The sequence below is a fragment of the Anomalospiza imberbis genome, chromosome 1 (genome assembly GCF_031753505.1).
Source record: "Anomalospiza imberbis isolate Cuckoo-Finch-1a 21T00152 chromosome 1, ASM3175350v1, whole genome shotgun sequence".
NCBI classification, from domain to species: domain Eukaryota; kingdom Metazoa; phylum Chordata; class Aves; order Passeriformes; family Viduidae; genus Anomalospiza; species Anomalospiza imberbis.
Window position 1 is genome coordinate 2,834,051 of NC_089681.1, and position 19,313 is coordinate 2,853,363.

At 68.0% G+C, this 19,313-nt stretch overlaps 1 protein-coding gene across 1 annotated transcript in view; it reads left to right on the forward strand.

The window, feature by feature from the left end:
- Positions 1–19,313, forward strand: part of PLEC (plectin) — a 93,136-nt gene that overhangs the window by 54,635 nt on the left and 19,188 nt on the right. The window contains exons 34-54 of the mRNA XM_068177291.1: positions 315–455; positions 5,533–5,732; positions 5,915–6,035; positions 10,171–10,435; positions 11,645–12,219; positions 12,674–12,838; positions 12,978–13,132; positions 13,529–13,688; positions 13,764–13,848; positions 14,288–14,529; positions 14,627–14,746; positions 14,850–14,957; positions 15,051–15,269; positions 15,497–15,700; positions 15,774–16,005; positions 16,119–16,345; positions 16,434–16,556; positions 16,895–16,996; positions 17,118–17,219; positions 17,642–17,788; positions 18,278–18,433. Coding sequence (XP_068033392.1) covers positions 315–455; positions 5,533–5,732; positions 5,915–6,035; positions 10,171–10,435; positions 11,645–12,219; positions 12,674–12,838; positions 12,978–13,132; positions 13,529–13,688; positions 13,764–13,848; positions 14,288–14,529; positions 14,627–14,746; positions 14,850–14,957; positions 15,051–15,269; positions 15,497–15,700; positions 15,774–16,005; positions 16,119–16,345; positions 16,434–16,556; positions 16,895–16,996; positions 17,118–17,219; positions 17,642–17,788; positions 18,278–18,433 — 3,849 coding nt within the window. The remainder of the gene's footprint in view (positions 1–314; positions 456–5,532; positions 5,733–5,914; positions 6,036–10,170; positions 10,436–11,644; positions 12,220–12,673; positions 12,839–12,977; positions 13,133–13,528; positions 13,689–13,763; positions 13,849–14,287; positions 14,530–14,626; positions 14,747–14,849; positions 14,958–15,050; positions 15,270–15,496; positions 15,701–15,773; positions 16,006–16,118; positions 16,346–16,433; positions 16,557–16,894; positions 16,997–17,117; positions 17,220–17,641; positions 17,789–18,277; positions 18,434–19,313) is intronic.

Sequence of the window (19,313 nt, forward strand, 5' to 3'; positions counted from 1 at the left end):
TTTCCTCACACTCGTGTGGCTCTGTGACCCGTTGGCAGGTGTCTGCCAGAGCCCGCGCCCCAGCCTGGGTCTGCGCAGCTCCTGCCCCCAGAAGCCCCCGGAGCCGTGGGGGTTTTCCTGACCCTCACAAAGGGTATGAGGGCCATGGGACCCCTGCAGCACAGGGTGGGCCATGGGATGCTGCAGCAGCCTGGCACACACTCTTGTTAGAAATAAGCAGATTTCTGTAAATTCAGCCTCCTTTTCCTTCTTCGCGGTAATTCCATCCCCCGGTTCGTCCCCATGCCAGCGCTAACGCGCTCTCTCTCTGGCAGACGTCTTTTTCCAGTCCCAACAAAGACCTCCCAGTGCCGCTGGGCGAGCTCCTGAGCTGGGTCTCCGACATCAGCAGGTCGTGGATGGGCTCGAGGGGAGCCCCGGAGGCAGCAGCTGCTCGGCCATGCTCACCTGCGCAGGTAACACCGAACTCCCCGGTCTGTCCCGGTCCCACAGCAGGTGCTCTGCACTGACGGCCGGGCTTGGTAGCTTCATTTCATGGATTGTTCTCCCTGTCTCATCCCATCTTTTCTGTTCGCTTTGTTGTAGCGTGGCTGGATGTCCATACCACTTCCCCTCATCGCCGCCATGGAGCCCGTCCCCCGCCCTGAGGCCGGTGGGACCGCACCTGAGGACACAGGGACGTTCTCCCTCACCCTTTGCACTTGCCAGAGTCCCCTGCCAGAGACTGGGGCCACATTGCCCGAGCAGCCAATGGCCCAAGAAGCACCCACAGGGTCACCTGGCCCCCACTCGCCCCACACACTCCCTCCTCCCTGGGGATGGCCTCCCGGTGTGGTGTCGGGCTCACTGCGGATCTCCAAAACATCTCCTCCTTCCCACCTGCTCTCATCTGCCACCTGTAAATCCTGTCATGTTACCCTCTGCCTCTGGTGTCATTATTGCTCTCATGACCCCGTTTGGCTTTGCATGAGGTGCCACTGCACGCGGCTCCAGGACAGTCCCCACTCCCGGGGCCCCCCACACCCCGACCATCACTCTTCGGGACAGTGGGGGTTCATGGATTACCCAAACACATGTCTTTTTGGGGGCAAAACACTAAACTTGTACATGCCATGGAGTGTCTGTAAAAGGAGCAGTGCGGACCCAGGGCTCCCCTACAAGGGCAGTAAAGGAGAATCCTCTGAAACCAGCCGGCAGCTCTGCGTGATCTGTTCACCCCTTGGCCTTGCCACCGTGGCCATGGGCTCCCGCTGCCTCCTGCAGCTTCATGCCACGGGCTGTATGGGCTGCCACAGGTCAGGGTGCCAAAGGTCTGATCACCCACGGGCCTGGGTGTACCTGTGGTGCTGCCAGGCACAGAGCAGGGCCACAGGGTCGTCCCCAGAGCTGCCCCATGATGGCGGCACAGCTGACACTGCTGGGAGGTCAATGTGGGTGCAGCACTGGACCCCTGGTTTTGGGGAGTGGGTGCTGCTGGTGCTGTGGGGGCTTCTGAGCCTGAGGACAGACCTGTCCCTTCATCACTGGGGCTCTGGACTGGGCAGGGATGCTGTCCTCCATGGTACTGTTCCCATGTGTGCTGCTCCCACTGCCGGTGCCGTGGCCTCTGCCCGGTGTGGGCTGTGCTGTGGGCACTCTCTTTGGGCAGTGGGGGCAGTCGTGGGTGGATGGCAGCGGTCAGCTGTGAGGCTGAGGGGCTTCGGGGAGTTCAGGATGTGATGGCCTGGCAACCGCTGGTAGGGCAGCAGCATTCGGAAGGGAAAGCCTGGCAAACCCGGAGACACCAGTGCAGCCACTGGCACAGGTGGCTCAAGGGGTCTGTCCAGCCCAGTGAGGCAGGTGCCACTTGTGCTGGGACTCCCCGAGCACGAGGGTCATCCCGCAGCAGTGCTGGGAGCCCCAGGCACTGTGCCAGGAGTGCCAGAGCTGTCAAGACCTTGCCGGACCCTTGCAACGTCCAGGGGCTGGTGGGGTCTCAACTGTGCCAGGACCAGCCAAGCATGTCAGCAGCCCCGGGTGGGGCTGGCCGGGACAGATGGTGGTGGCTGGGTAGGACGTTAATTGCATTGTCCATCAGCAATTAACCACAGCGTCCGTCTGTCCCCACGGGCAGTGGGATGTGGCCGTTAGGTGCAGCTGGGCCAGGGGGACTCAGGGGGGCTGCAGGCTGCTGCAGCCACTGAGGGGGCTCAGGAGAGGTCCCAGAACAGCAAGGTGTTCTCCCAGATGACACAAGCTGCTTGGGGCCCTGCCCCACCTCACTGGCCCCCCAGATATTTCCTTGTGTCCCCCAGCTATTCCCTGCTCCCCCAAATATTCCTTGCTTACCTCCCAACTCCTACCCCAGGGTGAGTAACCTCTGCTAAAGCTCATGAGACCACCAAGAGCCCTCTTACCCATGGCCCAGTCCCATGTCATGGCCTGGAAGCCCCCCATCCCCCCCCCCCATCCCGACACTGGTGGGGTCCAGCTCTGTTTCCTGGTGAGAAACACCCCTGCTCCCCACATCCATGTGCCAAGGGGGTCCCTATTCCCCACACCCCTTCTACCCTGTGCCCCTGGCATGGGGACGCTCCCTGGTGTGCCTGAGGCTGTGGGATCCCCCCCGCAGTGGCTGGCAAAGGGCCACAGGAGGGTGAGGAGGAGGAATGTCCCGAGATCCAGGCTGAGTGCTCCTGGGGTGAGCCGGCCTCTCCCCCCACGCAGCGCGGTGTCTCCTGTCCACGGACACTCTTCATCATCTTGTGCTGCTCCATGTCAGCTTCCTGCCCCACTGATAGCCCCTGTCCCTCCCACAGCCCCTTCAGCACCGCGTGCTGGGAGTGACCGGGCCAAACTCGTCACCATGGAGAACTCCGTGATATTCCCCATTTTAATGCCCTGCATGTCATCCTGCCCTGCTGCTGCTGCGGAGGCTGGAGCTAACCCTCCCCACCCCCCCCGAGTTAAACCATCCCTCAGCACTGCGGTGGCACGGGAGGCACCGGCCGTGGAGGGGTCCCTCGCCCCCCCGTCGCCGGCGTTTGCCCACCGCCCTTCGGGGCGTGAGTGGCAGCACCGCCCCGTCCTGGCTGTGGTCCGTCGCGTGGGACCCGTGGCCGCTGTCCTCGGCCCTGCTGGCACAGAGCAGCTGCCAGCTCCCTGTGCCCACCGCCCCAGGCGCTGCTGGCTCGGCCCCCGCCGCGCCGGGAACGCTCTGTACAGCTTCTCCACAAAGACGGACCGGCCTCTCCCACGCCCCCACCCTCGCTGGGGCGCTGAACCTCCTCATGGCCAGGGACCCCGGGACCCCCCCGGCCGTGCCGCTGAGGCTCAGAGCCCGGGTGCGCCGGCCAAGGGCGGCTGTGCCCCGTGCGAAGCGCTGCCGGCTCTGTGCCCCCCCGGCCTGTGCCGGGGCCGCTGTTGGCTGGTCCCCCGGCCACGGGGCGAGCGGGGATGGTGCTGCCGCAGGGCTGCAGCCGCCACGTCCTGCCGGGCACCAGGCAGACCCCAGGCGCAGTGCGGACCGCGGTGGTGCGGTGTGGGCAGCGCGGTGCGGGACCTGCCTCCCCCAGCGGCAGCGGGAGCTGCTGTCAGGCAGCTCCAGAGCTGTTTGTTCCGCTTGTCACGCTCTGAACCATCCCCCCGCAGCGTGCCGGGGCAGGCGGCGGCTGTGGGACCCTCCGAGGCGTGAGGGCACCCAGCGCGTCTCAGCACCCGCCTGGGGTTCGCTGCTCCTCGCGGTCTCGTGTCTCTTGGCACGTCCCGACTGGAGCAGCCGGTACAGCCCTGCTGGCACCATGTCTGGGGCAGGCTGGCAGCGATCATCGGAGCTCCATCCCCAGCCCCAGCCCTACCGACCCAGGCTGAATTTGAGCTGGAAGAGCGTTTCCCAGTGCTGTTACTGTCTGCCCACCTGCGGTAGCATCCTCCACCTGCCAGATTCCCTGTGCCCAAGGAGGTTCCCTGCCCTCTGGCCGCAGGGCTGGCATTGTAACACTGTGGTGCTGCCCTGGGATGAGGGCTCACCATGGGGCACACAGGACCAGGGACCACCAGCGTGGGGCAGGAGGGCTGTGGGTCCACCTGTGACTGCACCGGAGCTGCCACGACCCCATAAAGCCTCGGTGGCCCCAGCTGTGCCATCCTGCTCCCTCCCTGGACACTGACCTGGCCCTGAGCAGGGGGAAGCAAGGCGCTGCTGGTGGCTTATCCAACTGGTGGGTGGCAATGCTGCCAGGGCTGGGGCTGGTGGCCACACTGTGGGTATGTGGGTTGGTTGGGGTCCTGCTGATGGCATGGTGACAGCAGTGTCTGCTGTGAGCACATGTCCCCAGAGTGTCCTCGATGGGACTGAGCCCTGCTGGCACTCTGACCACGAGGAACTGCTGTGGCACCAGCATCCAGCACCTGCCTGATGCCTCTTCCTCTCATCCAGGGAATTCTCAGCTGCTGCTGGTGGGGCTCCTGACCAGACCCTGGCTGAGGTTCCTTCTGCAGCAGACGTATCCCAGGCTCTCCCAGCCCCCTTGTGCTGCTGCTCCTGCTCAGCTGCCTTATGTCACCTTCCCTGGGTCCATCCATGGCAGCAGTGCCACGTCCCTCCTGCACCATGGGGTTTTATCTCCCATTTATCCAGCCCACATTCCCTGGCTGCTCCTCTGGTACAGTATCTTGTGGGAGATGTTGTCATGTCCTTGCTTAGGTCTTGGGCCCATCACCACCTTCGTGGCATCACTGTGGCTGTGCCCCATTTCCCTCACAGGATGCACCGTGGTGTCTCCCCCTCCTTTGTGCTCAGCCAGGTGACCTGGCTTAATTATTCACCAGCGACCAGTTAATTACAGTGCTCCCGGGCTGTGGGAGCAACATCACCCTCAGCCTTTGGGTGCAGGCTTGGTGTGATCCCTCCTGCCAGTCCTGCTCTCCACTGGGGCACAAAGTAACTGCTGCCTGTTTGTGCCGTGTCCGTGCCAGGGCACTGCTGGTTTGTAGATCTTGCTGTTTGCCTGGCATCTGCTGCCGTGTGTTGTGGCGAAGTGGCTGCACTTGCAGCACCTGAGGAGCATCTGGTCTGAGCCACCACTGCTCCATGGGGTTTTTCAGGGGGTTTTCCGTGGGTCAGTTTGTAATTTTTTTTTTGCTGGGGGTCAGTTTGCCATGGCTTGGTTTGGGCTCGGCCAGGGGCTGGACCATGGCTCTGCAGAGCAGGTGAAGGGGTTACCAGATGTACTCCGAGAGGCAGCAGAGTGAGATCTGGGAGTGACCCCAGCTGAAAGAGGTTGGGAAATTGAGGTACCGCGGGGATGCAGAGGAGCTGGAGCCAAGCCAAAACCCACAGGTACTGGTGATGGCTGGAGCACAGGACAGACGGGGGGATCCTGGCCAGGGGAGCTCTGTCCCAGCTGGTGGGGATGGGCTCTCCTGGGGAGACACAACAACGCTCCAAACCTCCACACTGGTCTGCCAGGGTCAAGGCTGTGGAGCCTTGTCCCCCGCTCCTCTGCCAGGACCTGGCGCCCTGTGCCCACCGCCCCTCTGCTCTCCTTGCAGGTGCACCGCGCTGCGGGAGACACCGGGCTCACCGGAGATGGCGTGGAGGGGTCGCCGTGGGACAGGGAGGAGATGGAGAGGTACGGGCACCGCTGGGCGCTGCCAGACGGGCCGTGTCGGGAGCTGCGGGTGTGCCTGGGTGTCTGCACCCTGATGGGGGAGCTGGTGAACCCTTCACCGGCCTCTGGGCCAGCGCTGGGGTGGGGAGGGCGTGGGCTGGCTGTGCTGGGGCGAGCAGGGCGGGAGGGAGCGCAGCCGTGAGCACACGTGTGGCTGTGGCACACTCGGCTCAGGCGGGCAGCAAGCCTGGAGTTCAGGGCGGTGCGGAGGGGGACAGTGGCCGTGTCCCCCACAGCCTGGTGTGTCTCCGCTCTCTCCCCAGAGCCTGTCTGCGGTCAGAGCAGAGACTGGAGGTGCAGGAGCAGCTGCTTGCCCTGCGGCACTGGCTGGACGCCGTAGAGAAGCGGCTGCTGGCGCTGCCAGAGCCCGGCACGGCCCTGCAGGTAACGTCTGGCCCTGGGTTGTGACTGGGCCGTGCAGAGCCGGGCAGGACCAGCCCACGTCTGCACTGAGGCTGGTGAGGTCTCGGTCCTTGCAAGGGAGGAAGGCATCTGGCCGCAGCTGGCTGGGAGACCCTTCAGCAGAGCACTACAACGGTCCGGAGTCAGGTCTCCTGTGTACGGCTCCCCTCCCCAACCCATCCGTGCTGCTGGCTTGGAGCCCCTTGGCCTTGGCGGCACTCAGGGTACCGCTGCCTTGGAGCCCTGCTGACCACAGGGCCGCCACCTGCACCGGGTTCAGCCACAGCTCACAGAACTGATGCCCTGGCATGGGGAGAGTGGCCAAACACCGGGGGTGTGTGGCTGTGCGAGAGGTGTGAGGCTGTGTGAGGGGTGTACAGCTTGGCACAGGTGGTGTGAGACTTTACGAGGGGTGTACAGCCGGGCACAGGGGGTGTGAGGCTGTACGAGGGGTGTACAGCCGGGCACAGGGGGATGTGAGGCTGTACGAGGGGTGTACAGCTGGGCACAGGGGGTGCGTGGCTGTGTGAGGGGTGTACAGCCGGGCACAGGGGATGTGAGACTGTACGAGGGGTGTACAGCCGGGCACAGGGGGATGTGAGGCTGTACGAGGGGTGTACAGCTGGGCACAGGGGGTGTGAGGCTGTACGAGGGGTGTACAGCTGGGCACAGGGGGTGTGAGGCTGTACGAGGGGTGTACAGCTGGGCACAGGGGGTACATGGCTGTACGAGGGGTGTACAGCCGGGCACAGGGGGTGTGAGGCTGTATGAGGGGTGTACAGCCGGGCACAGGGGGTGTGAAGCTGTGTGAGGGGTGTACAGCCGGGCACAGGGGGTGTGAGGCTGTACAAGGGGTGTACAGCCGGGCACAGGGGGTGCGTGGCTGTACGAGGGGTGTACAGCCAGGCACAGGGGATGTGAGGCTGTGTGAGGGGTGTACAGCCGGGCACAGGGGGTGTGAGACTGTACGAGGGGTGTACAGCCAGGCACAGGGGATGTGAGGCTGTACGAGGGGTGTACAGCCGGGCACAGGGGGTGTGAGGCTGTACGAGGGGTGTACAGCCGGGCACAGGGGGTGTGAGGCTGTGTGAGGGGTGTACAGCCGGGCAGAGGGGGATGTGAGGCTGTACGAGGGGTATACAGCTGGGCACAGGGGGTGCGGGCTGTGTGAGGGGTGTACAGCCGGGCACAGGGGGTGTGAGGCTGTACGAGGGGTGTACAGCCGGGCACAGGGGATGTGAGGCTGTACGAGGGGTGTACAGCCGGGCAGAGGGGGATGTGAGGCTGTACGAGGGGTATACAGCTGGGCACAGGGGGTGCGGGCTGTGTGAGGGGTGTACAGCCGGGCACAGGGGGATGTGAGGCTGTACGAGGGGTGTACAGCCGGGCACAGGGGGATGTGAGGCTGTGTGAGGGGTGTACAGCCAGGCACAGGGGGTGTGTGGCTGTGTGAAGGGTGTACAGCCGGGCACAGGGGATGTGAGGCTGTACGAGGGGTGTACAGCCGGGCACAGGGGGATGTGAGGCTGTACGAGGGGTGTACAGCCGGGCACAGGGGGATGTGAGGCTGTGTGAGGGGTGTACAGCCAGGCACAGGGGGTGTGTGGCTGTGTGAGGGGTGTACAGCCAGGCACAGGGGGTGTGTGGCTGTGTGAGGGGTGTACAGCCGGGCACAGGGGGATGTGAGGCTGTACGAGGGGTGTACAGCCGGGCACAGGGGGATGTGAGGCTGTACGAGGGGTGTACAGCTGGGCACAGGGGGTGTGAGGCTGTACGAGGGGTGTACAGCCGGGCACAGGGGGTGCGTGGCTGTACGAGGGGTGTACAGCCGGGCACAGGGGGTGCATGGCTGTACGAGGGGTGTACAGCCGGGCACAGGGGGTGTGTGGCTGTGTGAAGGGTGTACAGCTGGGCACAGGGGGTGTGAGGCTGTACGAGGGGTGTACAGCCGGGCACAGAGGGTGTGTGGCTGTGTGAAGGGTGTACAGCTGGGCACAGGGGGTGTGAGGCTGTACGAGGGGTGTACAGCCGGGCACAGGGGGTGCATGGCTGTACGAGGGGTGTACAGCTGGGCACAGGGGATGTGAGGCTGTACGAGGGGTGTACAGCCGGGCACAGGGGGTGTGAGGCTGTGTGAAGGGTGTACAGCCAGGCACAGGGGGTGTGTGGCTGTGTGAGGGGTGTACAGCCGGGCACAGGGGATGTGAGGCTGTACAAGGGGTGTACAGCCGGGCACAGGGGGTGTGAGGCTGTGCTAGGGGTGTACAGCCGGGCACAGGGGATGTGAGGCTGTACGAGGGGTGTACAGCTGGGCACAGGGGGTGTGAGGCTGTAGGAGGGGTGTACAGCCGGGCACAGGGGGTGCGTGGCTGTGTGAAGGGTGTACAGCTGGGCACAGGGGGTGCATGGCTGTGTGAGGGGTGTACAGCTGGGCACAGGGGGTGCATGGCTGTGTGAGGGGTGTACAGCCGGGCACAGAGGGTGTGTGGCTGTGTGAAGGGTGTACAGCTGGGCACAGGGGGTGTGCCCTTGTCAGGGCAGGTCGGGTGCGTGCCCACGCACCGGCTGTGCAGCTGTGTGCTGCTGTGCCCCCTGCCCAGGCGCGGAGCCGCAGCGGGGGCAGTGCAGCGGGGGTTGCCGGCAGCCCCCTCCTCGCCGCCCCGCGCGCAGCCCCTCGCCGGCTCCTTTTGTTCGAGGCCTGGCCGGCACACGGGCTCCCTCGGCACACATGACGGCACAAACTGAAAGGGCCATTCATCCCGGCCCCGGCGGAGACAAAGCCGAGGCCGCACAGAAACCCACCCGGCTCCCGGGATCTGAGGCTGTGGATTCCAGCCGACCGCTCCCGCCCGGTGCCCCGCGCCGGGCTCCCCTGCCCGGGGCGCCCGTGCCACCCCGAGCCCGGTACCTGGGGCTGCGGAGCGTGCCGGGCGAGCTGCCGGCAGGCGGGTGGGACGGAGGTGGCGAGTGGCTCTGAGGAAAGAGCTGGATCCTCAGCCCCCCGCCCAGCTTCTGCCTGGCAGGTCCCGCCTGGGCTCTTGAGGGTGCTGTGGGGTGCCTGGAGTACCGTGGGGCTCGGACCCGTGCCGGGTGCCGAGCACCTCGGTGCCAGCAGCGGGAGGCTCCGGAGCAGTGTAGGGAGGATGATGCAGGGCTGCTGCAGGACGGTGCGGAGCCACCGAGGCCCTGGCAGATGCTAATTCCCGGCAGCGTCTCTGGCAGCAGACAAAGCCCCCGGCCCCGCCGCCCGCCGCTCCCAGGAGACCCCAGGGAGCCCCATCCATCAGCGTGGCCGACGCGCCTGCAGCGGCCCCCGGCTCCCGGGGCCCAGCAAGGGGCACCCATGCGGCTCTGTGGGGCAGGATCCAGTCCTGGGGGGCTCTCAGTGGCTGGGAGGATGCAGTACTGGAGCTGAGCCAGGGCAGGACGGGGATGGGGCTCACACCACGGGCAGGAGCAGCCCCTGGCTGGGCACCTCCGGCTGCCTCCTGGTCCCTCCATCATCCAGGATGGGAGCGAGGGGGTTCTGGAGACCCAGGCCTGCAGCACCGTGGCTCTCAGGGTGGGCTTCAGTTTAGCATCTTAGCAGCCGGGCTTGCCCCCCCCAGCCCAGCCCAGCCCAGCTCAGCTCAGCTCCACTGAGCCTCCCGGGCCCCTGGCTGAGTGGTCCCCGGACCCAAAGAGCCCCAGGGAGCGGGGCCAAGCCCCTCAGCGTCCACAGCATCCACTGCCTGGGCCTCCAGAGCCAGGGTGGGGATTGCAACCCCAGAGCTGGAGGGGCCGTGGGGCTGTGCTGTCCTGGGGCTCACTGTGAGGCAGCACAGTCTGGGCTGGTACCGGTGCCGGTGCCGGTGTGGTTGCTGGTGCAGGTGCTGAGGCAGGTGCAGGGTCAGGAGCAGCAGGTGCCGGTGAGATTACGGTGCAGGAGCAGGTGCCGGTGATCGTGCTGTGCTGGTGTCGGTACAGGTGCTGGTGCCAGTGCGAAGTGCGGGCAGTCGCCCCCCCGGACGGCGCGGGGCGGGCGGTGGGCCGGCACCGCCCCTCCCCCGCGGGATGGCTGCGGGGCCCCGGGGGTTTCCCCGGTAACGGCGGCGATCGGCTCCCGGAGGGTTAACGGGGGCGGCGGTGTGTCCGGGGTCAGACCAGCCCCGCCAAGCCGGGCCGCTCCCGGTGCGAGGGTCTCCGCCCGGTGCCCCCCGCGCTCCCCCCGCGCCGCGGGCGCGGCGCACAAAGGCGGCGGGGCCGGGGCGGCGGTAACGGGGACCGAGTCTCCCCCCGCTGCCTCCGCCCCGCTCCCCCGCACAGGCCGGGCCCCCCCGGAGCGGTAACGGCGGCGGCGGCGCCCCCGGCCCGGCCCCATGGACGCCCGAAGTCGCCGAGGGGTGAGTGCGGGGAGGGGGCTCCGCGCGGGTCCGGGACCGCGGTGTGCGCGGGGCCGGGCGGGGTCCGTGTCCCGCAGCCCCACGGGGCGGGAGGCGCGGGTCGGGGTCTCCTCGGGTCACCCCGCGCCGTGGCCCACCCACCCGCGCAGCCCCCAGACACGCAGGGGGGGGTGGGGGGGTGCGGTGGGGTGGGAGTGCGGGGCTGCACCCACCGGGGTGGCGCGTCGGGACCCTGCCCTGGGTGTGTGTGCCGTGACCGCGCACGGGGGTCGTGCCCGTGGCGTGCTCCACGGCGTTTTGGGCCGAGCGTGGAGGCTCAGGGTACCCCCGTGCCCACCAGGGGCACGGCCACGGTGGGTGCGTGTGGCTGCACGTGCGCTCCCCACGCGTGTGCGGGGCTGCTGCAGGTGTGTTTCATGTCACGGCTGATGCAGGCGTGGGGGTCCTGTCGCTGACCCCCCCCTCCCCCCTGCCCCGAGCAGTGGCGCGAGCCTGGGGTCTGCCTGTCGGGGGCTGTGTGCACACGGGTGGGAGTGAGTGTGGGTGTGTTTGCACACGTGTGTGGGGTGTGTGCGTGTGTTTGCACACGTGTGTTTGTGTGTACACACGTGCACAGGGGCGTGTGCCCAGGGCCGGCTGTGAGGCCGGGGGTAGCAGCACTGCGGCTGCGGCGGGGGGGGCTGCCGGGGGAGGGTCTTACCGGGTCACGCCGGGGATTTATGGCTGCGGCAGGGCTTGCAGGCTGGAGAGGCCACCTGCCTGTCCCCTGCCTGTCCCCCGGTTGGTGCTCCCGCCGCCCCCAGCCCCCCGTCCCCCCGGGCAGATGCTCCTCTCTCGCGGCTCCTCCTTAATCCAACGGCACAGGGCGATGCCGGGCGGGAGCATCTGCCCCTCCCCAGTGCCTGGCGCTGCTGCCGCTGCCGCGTCCTCTGCCGAGACGCGTAGGACAGGCACCCTGGGCTCTGCCGAGAGTCCCTCGGGGTCCCCTCCTTCCGCCAGGCCCCGGTGACGACCAGTGTCCCATCTCCCTGTCCCAGTACCCTGGCTCTTGGCCGCCCTTTGGGGGGAGCCAGGACCCCCAAGACCGGCGCGCGAGGTCCGGCAGCCCCAGCAGCACCTTGGAGTGAGGGGATCGACCCAAGCGCAGCCCAGCGGCTTTTGGGGGCCCCGCGGTGGCCCCGGTAACGCACATCCCCTGGCTCATTGCAGGCCGGGATTTGAGGCGGGGGCCCGGCGCCCACGCCATGGGGAACTCGGTGAGTCGGCCCAGCTGCCTGGGCGAGAAGAGCCGGCGGCCGGAGGAGCTCCTGCGGGAGCCGGGGCTGGACACGGGGCAGCCATCCGCCGGAGGCGTCACGGAGGCCTGGCCCGGGCTGCTGGAGAAGGCGCCGGTGCCGGTGGAGAATGGCTGGAGCCCGGTGCCCAGTGCCATCAGGAGCCGGCCGGGCAGCCCGGTGCTGAGGCGCAGCCAGTCCGAGGTGGCGGTGCAGAACGGGGGTGCAGCTGGAGTTCCAGTGAGGGGACAGGTGGGGGGCGCAGCCTGGACCCCGCCCCGGGCCAGCGTTCCCCGCAGCACCTGGTCCTGGAAACCCGTCACCACCCGGGAGGTGACGGAGGTGACGGAGGTGACCGAGACCATCGTGACGGAGATCGTGGAGGTGACCGAGTACCCTGCGGGTGAGAAGGGTGGCGAGCCCGTGGTCACCCGGACGGTCACCGTGCTGACGGAGTGCGTGGGGGAGCTCACTGCTGCTGGCTGCGCCGGACACACGGATGCCACCGAGGTGACCGACGGACAGAGAGCCTTGCTGGGAGAACACTGTGCCAAACCGTGTGCCACAGGGCTGCCCTCCAGCATGGTTTTCTCCACAGCGAGTCTTGACCTTCGTGTCCCTTGGCCAGGGCTTTTGTGGAGTCGCTGTCTGTGCCCTGGCGTGGGCTGGGCTGGTGGCACCGCTCGTGCTGGGCGCCCAGCCTGGTGCTGTAGGACAGGGAGTTCCCTTCCCTCAGCTTTGGCTGGGGGGGCCATGGGTCTGGAGGGACCCAAACAGCACCAGGTGTGCAGCCCCTGCTTTGGGGAGCGCTGTGAAGGATGCCAGGGAGGACCCCTCGGGCTGGACAGGGCCCCACTGTCATCGGTGTCACCTCGGGGTGAGGGCATGGTGTGGGGGCTGCTGCCCAGCCCCATGCCTGCCCTCCACCTGCCCACATGGGCGGCTCAGCCACCTCTCCCCACAGGTGTCCTCACGGGCTGTCCCTGTCCCAGAGGAGGCAGCGGACCGGGGCCAGGAGACGCTGGAGAGGCTGCTGGCCTGGGTGGCCGACATGGAGGAGTTGGTGAGCAACCAGAAGCCGCCGTCGGCGGAGGCGAAGGTGGTGAAGGCGCAGCTGGAGGAGCAGAAGGTCAGCAGGGCCAGCCGGCGTGTCCCGCCCACGCGTGCCCCGTCCGCGGATTAGGGGGCCGGGGTTCAAGCGGGCTGTGCCGAGGTGGGAGGGGTGCACAGGAGTCCCCAGCACAGCGCGGTGTCCCCCGCCCCTGCAGCTCCTGAAACGCCTGCTGGAGGAACGGAGACCGCGTGTGGAGCTCGTCCTGCAGGACAGACTGACTGCACAGGGCACGGCGGCGCCCGAGGGCAGTGCCGGCCTCTTCAGCCTCGGGGAGAGGTGGGACAAGCTGATGCAGGAGGCTGAAGCCAGGTGGGTCAGGGGCCAGGCCCTCATCCCTGGGCTGGCATGCCCACCCCGCTGGCACAGGCTCTGCCCTCTGGTGTCCCCCGCATGGCGTCTCCGTGACACCCTGATGTCCCTGTGCTCTGCCCCGCCGGCACTGGGGCCACCACGATGAAGGGACCGTCCCCGTCGCATGTGCTGGGGCTGCACAGGAGCGGCAGGCCCAGGGCTGTGTGGAGAGTCTGTCACACAGCCCTTCCCACTGGCCCCTCCCTGGGGACACTGGCCCCTCTGTGGGGACACTGGCCTTGCTCTGTCCCTTGCTTCAGGGCAGCATGGGGCGTGGGCACTCTGGTGCCGGGGAGAGGGGGCTTTGCAGGCTGGGACCCCAGTTGCGGGGGCTCACCAGCCCTCCCGGCGCAGGTACGGCTGCCTGGAGCGAATCCTGCCGGCAGCCCAGGGCTTCCAGGAGGCCGTAGACGCCTTCCAGGAGTGGCTCGGTGCCACAGAGAGGCAGCTGGCCCAGCTCTGGCGTGCTGACGGCTGTGTCGGCCGCGTGCAGGACGCCCACCAGCAGACCCAGGTGGGCACAGGTTGGGTGCGGGGTGGGCACAGGGTGGACAAGGGCACCTGTGGTCACAGCTGGTCACTGCTACAGGCTCTCTGTGAGGAGATCCGCGGGCGGCTGGGAGAGCTGGATGGCGCCCTGGAGAGCGGGCAGCGGGTCCTGGAGCTGGTGACAGGCGAGTGGCAACGGCTGGGAGTAGTGGCCACAGGGACTTGGGATGGGATGAGCCCAGACAGCAGCAGCCCAGGCCAGCAAGGGGGCCCCTGGGCACTGGGGGTCCTTGGGGCGTGCTGCTCCCCACTGGGAGCTGTGGTGTGGTGTGAGGTGGGGGCAGACAGCACCCATTGGGATGCAGAGGGGCCAGGGCAGAGCCTGTGGGTCAGAGCTGTGGTGGGACAGGGTTCAGGGGTGGTGAGGTGCAGCTGGGGAGGTGGGTCTTGCTGGCAGAAGGATGAGAGGCCAGAGCTGGGTCCAGGAGCAGGAGGGGCAGGGGTAGGAGAGGGGAAAGGCCATTACAGAGTGATTGTCACGTGGCTGGAAGCTGTTGGTGTGGCCAGTTCCATGTCCAGGGATGCCCGTGTCGTGGCACTGATGGCGGTGTCACGCTGCCACAGGGGAGGAGGCCCAGCTGACACAGGAGAAGATGGAGTCACTGAGGATGCGGTACCTCATCGTGGGCCAGAGCAGTGCTGACACTGCTCACCGGCTGGGGCAGACCCTGGAGGCCTCGTCTCGCCTGGGCACGGCCCCTGAGGACCTGGCGCTGTGGCTGAGCCGCATGGAGAAGGAGCTGGGCGAGCAGGAGAGCCAGCAGGATGGCCAGGAGCCCTCAGTCACTGCCACTGACAGGGAGAAGGTGTGGGACACTGGGCTCCCTGAGCCCCTCACCATTCCCAGCATCGCTCCCGGTGCGTTCACACCCTCCCTGGCTGACGTCTGTCCCTCTGCTGCAGTTTGAGCAGGTCCTGGAGTCCCAGCTCAGCCGTGTGGCTGGGCTGGGTGAGCGGCTGGAGGAGATCGGCCGTGTGCAGCTCGATGCTGAGGCTCTCCGCTCGCAGCTCTCCGAGCAGAAGGTGGGTCTGCAGCAGTGCCCAGGGATCACGGGGGCACTGGCTTGGCACCCCCATCCTGCCGGCTCCTGCCAGGACCCAGCACCCACCTGCGGCTCCATTCCAGCTGCTCTCCGCCGAGATCCTGCATTGCCGGGGCCTGGTTGAGCGTCTGCTGGGGTTCTCGGAGCCGCTGCTGCGCTGCTGCCCCGAGCCCCTGCGGCAGCGCCTGCAGGTGAGCTGGAAGGGTGTCGGGGGGACATCGCCAGCACCCAGGGATGGCTGTGCCCTGCGTCCCCGGCCACGCGGTGACTCCCTGTCTCCGCAGCCGTCGGTGCAGGCACTGCGGGAGCGCACGGAGCAGCTGTCCCTGCGCAGCGGCGCCTGTGCCGTGCAGCTGGAGCACGCCCAGTCCCTGCTCACCCAGTTCTCCGAGGCCCTTGAGGAGCTGCTGCCCTGGCTGGAGGAGACGCAGGCCCTGGGAGTGCAGCTCTCCCCCAACGCTATCAGCTACGAGGCCTTCAAGGAGCAGCAGGCGCTCCTGCAGGTGTGGGCAGGGCAGGGGCAAAAGGGACTCGCTCGGCCACCCCACAGGTGGGAGTGGAGAGGTGATGGGATGGGGGTGGCACCGCCATGGGGACCGTCAGGCTGGGACACCCAGTGAACAGGAGTCCTCTGGGAGCAGCCCCGGGTGCACCAGCACATCCCTGTGGGGTGAATCCCATGGGGCACATCCCACCCCAATGCGCCCCCACGGCTCTTCCTCGCTGCCAGAGCCTGCGGGAGGCCATCGCCGAGCACCGGCCACTGGTGGGGAAGCTGCAGCGCGTGTCAGCGCAGCTGCTGGAGCTGAGCCCAGAGCAGGGAGCCCCCTTCCAGCGGCGCTGGCAGGAGGTGGAGGAGCAGTACGGCCACATCCGCGAGCGTGTGCGCCAGGCAGCGGCTCTGCTGGAGGACGCCCTGCCACGATACAGCCAGGTATGGGGCTGGCACTGCCCTGGTGGGGCACGTCCCCAGGGCCGTGCCGTCGAGTCACCGGGTTGCTCCGCAGCTGTCGGAGCGCATGGATCTGCTGCTGGAGTGCCTGGAGCGGCTGCAGAGCCGGCTGCAGAGCCAGCCCCCTGTCCGCGGCGACGCAGCCCACTTGAGGGAGCAGATCCGGGAGAACAGCCTGGCCCTGGGCGAGCTGGAGAAGCTCGGGGTGGCCCTGGAGGGCATCCGTGCACAGGGCGAGGAGCTGCTGGCCACCATGCAGGCGGTCAGCTCTGACGCTGCGGCCAGAGGTACCAGCACGGAGGGGTGGGCACAGCTCGGCCGGCAGGCGATCCGTGTCCCTGTCAGGGCCGTGTGCGGGTGCTGGGGCCCTTGCAGCACCCTGACCCGCTGCGCCCCGCAGGGATCCAGGAGCGCACGGCGCAGCTGCTGTCCCAGTGGGGCTGCCTGCGCGGCCGCTGCCAGGAGCAGGAGCGCTGGCTTCGGGAGCTGCTGGCACTGGCCGAGCGCTTCTGGCACGGCCTGTCTGAGCTGGCTGTGGCTCTCAGTGACACCCAGCAGCTGGTGCTGGGGCTGGAGGAGGCCGGTGGCGAGCCCGAGGCCATCCGCACGCGGCTGCGCACCATGCAGGTACGGCCGGGCGGGGGCTTGGTGGGCAGTGCTGTGGCACGGGCAGCCCCCGGCGTGGGCAGTGCCCTGAGCCCCGTGCCCTGCGCAGGCACTGCGGGAGGAGATCGACGCGCTGCAGGGCGAGCTGGACACACTGGGCAGCCTGGGCGTGGAGCTGATGGCGTCCTGTGGGGACCCTGACAAGCCCGATGTCACCAAGAGCCTGGACGATGTGAGCGTCCTTGGGGCTGGGTTCAGAGAGGGACAAATCCTGGGCGTGTGCAGAGGCTGCTTGTGGGGGTGGCGTGTCCCCAATCCCCAGCAGTGCCACTGGACCCCCACTCAGTGCCACTGATCCTGTGCCCAGGCACTCCCGTGGTGTCTCCAGGCCTGGATGTCCATGTGGTGCCACCCCTGTGCCCCGGCCGCCTCCCTGGCACTAGTGACCCCCACAGCCTGTACCCCCGGGGCACTGCTGACCCCTGTGCCCTGTCCCCTCTGTCCCCCACGTCCCGTCCCCCTGCGCCCCGGCTCCGCTGTGGCACCACTGACCCCCGTGCCCGGCCGCAGCTCTACTCCTCCTGGCACAGCCTGAGCCGGGTGTGGACGGAGCGGAACGGGCGCCTCGAGGAGCAGCTCCAGGCTGCCCTCAGCTACCAGGACACCATGCAGGTGGGTGTGGGGTGCCATCAGGCAGAAGGGGCCACGTCACCCTCCTGTCCCCACTCAGGGGTGTGAGGGACCATGGGGACACCATGAGGCCCCCCCAACCCCGCGTGTTCCCTGTCCCCAGCGGCTGCTGGAGTGGCTGGATGCAGCTGAGCTGCGCATCGCCGAGGAGTTCCTGGTGGGCGGCGACCTGGACATGGTGCAGCAGCAGCTGGCGGAGCTCAAGGTGCTGTCCCAAACCGTGCTGTGCCACACCTAACCGTGCTGTGCCGCGCCAGGCCGTGCTGTGCTGCACTGGGCCACGTTGTGCTATGCCAAACCGTGCTGTGCCACGCCAGGCCATCCTGTGCCGTGCCAAACCGTGCTGTGCCATGCCATGGCCTGATCCCTGGGGGCTGGCACGGGCAGGGAGGGCAGTGGGTGCTCCGGGCAGAGGGGGGTGGATTGGGATGGCAGGTCGGACAGTGCCAGCACCCCAGTGCACTGGCTAGCCAAGTCCTGCCTGGGGTGGCCGAGTCCTGAACCCCACGAGTCCCTGAGGAGGTTGGGCACCCCCACAGGAGCAGCACAGGGCCCAGGTGCCTGTGCTGTGCCGTGTGGTGCCGTGGGGTCAGGCAGACCCTGTCACCAACCAGTGCCACCTCCCAGGAGTTCAAGCGGGAGTTGTACCAGTGCAAGGTGGATGTGGAGAGCCTGCGGCACCAGGGGGGCATGGGGCAGGGGGACCCCCCGGCCACGCTCAGCGACTTCCGCCAGCGCTGGGACCACCTGGAGGAGGAGATCGTCAGCCGGCAGGTGGGGAGGGGGCACGGGGGGCACAGGGCGGGGCTGGCAGGGCAGGTGGGGTGCCATGAATGTGCTGGCTGGGCATGTCCTGTGGTGCTGGGCCAGCGTGGGGGGGTTGCAAGTGGGCACTGGGTGTGGGTGCCCAGGGCTGTGTGGGCACTGGGTGGGCACTGGGTGGGTGCCCAGGGCTGGGTGGGCACTGGTGGGTGCCCAGGGCTGGGTGGGCACTGGGTGGGCACTGGGTGGGTGCCCCGAGCTGTGTGGGGACTGGTGGGTGCCCAGGGCTGGGTGGGCACTGGGTGGGCACTGAGTGGATGCCCAGGGCCATGTGGGTGCTGGGTGGGCACTGGGTGGGTGCCCAGGGCTGGGTGGGCATTGGGTGGGGGCCCAGGGCTGTGTGGGCGCTGGGTGGGCACTGGGTGGGTGCCGGGTGGGCACTGGGTGCCCAGGGCCGGGGCTGCCCTTGCTTCCCCCGACGTCACGGCTCCCTCCTGGCAGCACCAGCTGGAGGCAGCGCTGCTGGGGCTGGGGCAGTTCCAGCACCAGCTGGCCGAGCTGCTGCAGTGGCTGAGCCGCACCGGGGAGCAGCTGCGCGGCCCCGCGCCCCTGCGCCCCGACCTGCAGAGCTGCGAGATCGAGCTGGCCAAGCACAAGGTGAGGCTGCACGGTGGCCCGAGGGACACGCGGCCGCAGCCATAGTGGCACTGCTGGGTGTGTGTCCTGGGAGTCCTGGCCGTGGTGGCACCCCAGCGTGGGTAGGTGTCCTGGCCGTGGTGGCACCCCCAGGGTGGGTGGGTGTCCTGGCCGTGGTGGCACCCCCAGGGTGGATAGGTGTCCTGGCCATAGTGGCACATCAGGATGGGTGTCCTAGCCCTGGTGGCACCCCAGGGTGGGTGTCCTGGCCATAGTAGCACATCAGGATGGGTGTCCCGGCTGTGGTGGCACCCCCAGGGTGGGTGGGTGTCCTGGCTGTGGTGACACCCCCAGCGTGGGTGGGTGTCCTGGCTGTGGTGACACCCCCAGCGTGGGTGGGTGTCCTGGCTGTGGTGTCACCCCATGGTGGTGTCCTGGCTGTAGTGACACCCCCAGCGTGGGTGGGTGTCCTGGCCGTGGTGGCACCCCCCAGGGTGGTGTCCTGGCTGTGATGACACCCCCAGCATGGGTGGGTGTCCAGGCTGTGGTGACACCTCCAGGGTGGGTGGGTGTCCCGGCTGTGGTGGCACCCCAGGGTGGTGTCCTGGCTGTAGTGACACCCCCAGCGTGGGTGGGTGTCCTGGCCATGGTGGCACCTCCCAGGGTGGTGTCCTGGCTGTGGTGTCACCCCCAGGGTGGGTGTCCCAGCTGTGGTGGCACCCCCAGGGTGGGTGGGTGTCCTGGCTGTGGTGACACCACCAGCGTGGTGGGTGTCCTGGCTGTAGTGACACCTCCAGGGTGGGTGGGTGTCCTGGCCGTGGTGACACCACCAGCGTGGGTGGGTGTCCTGGCTGTAGTGACACCCCCAGCGTGGGTGGGTGTCCTGGCCATGGTGGCACCC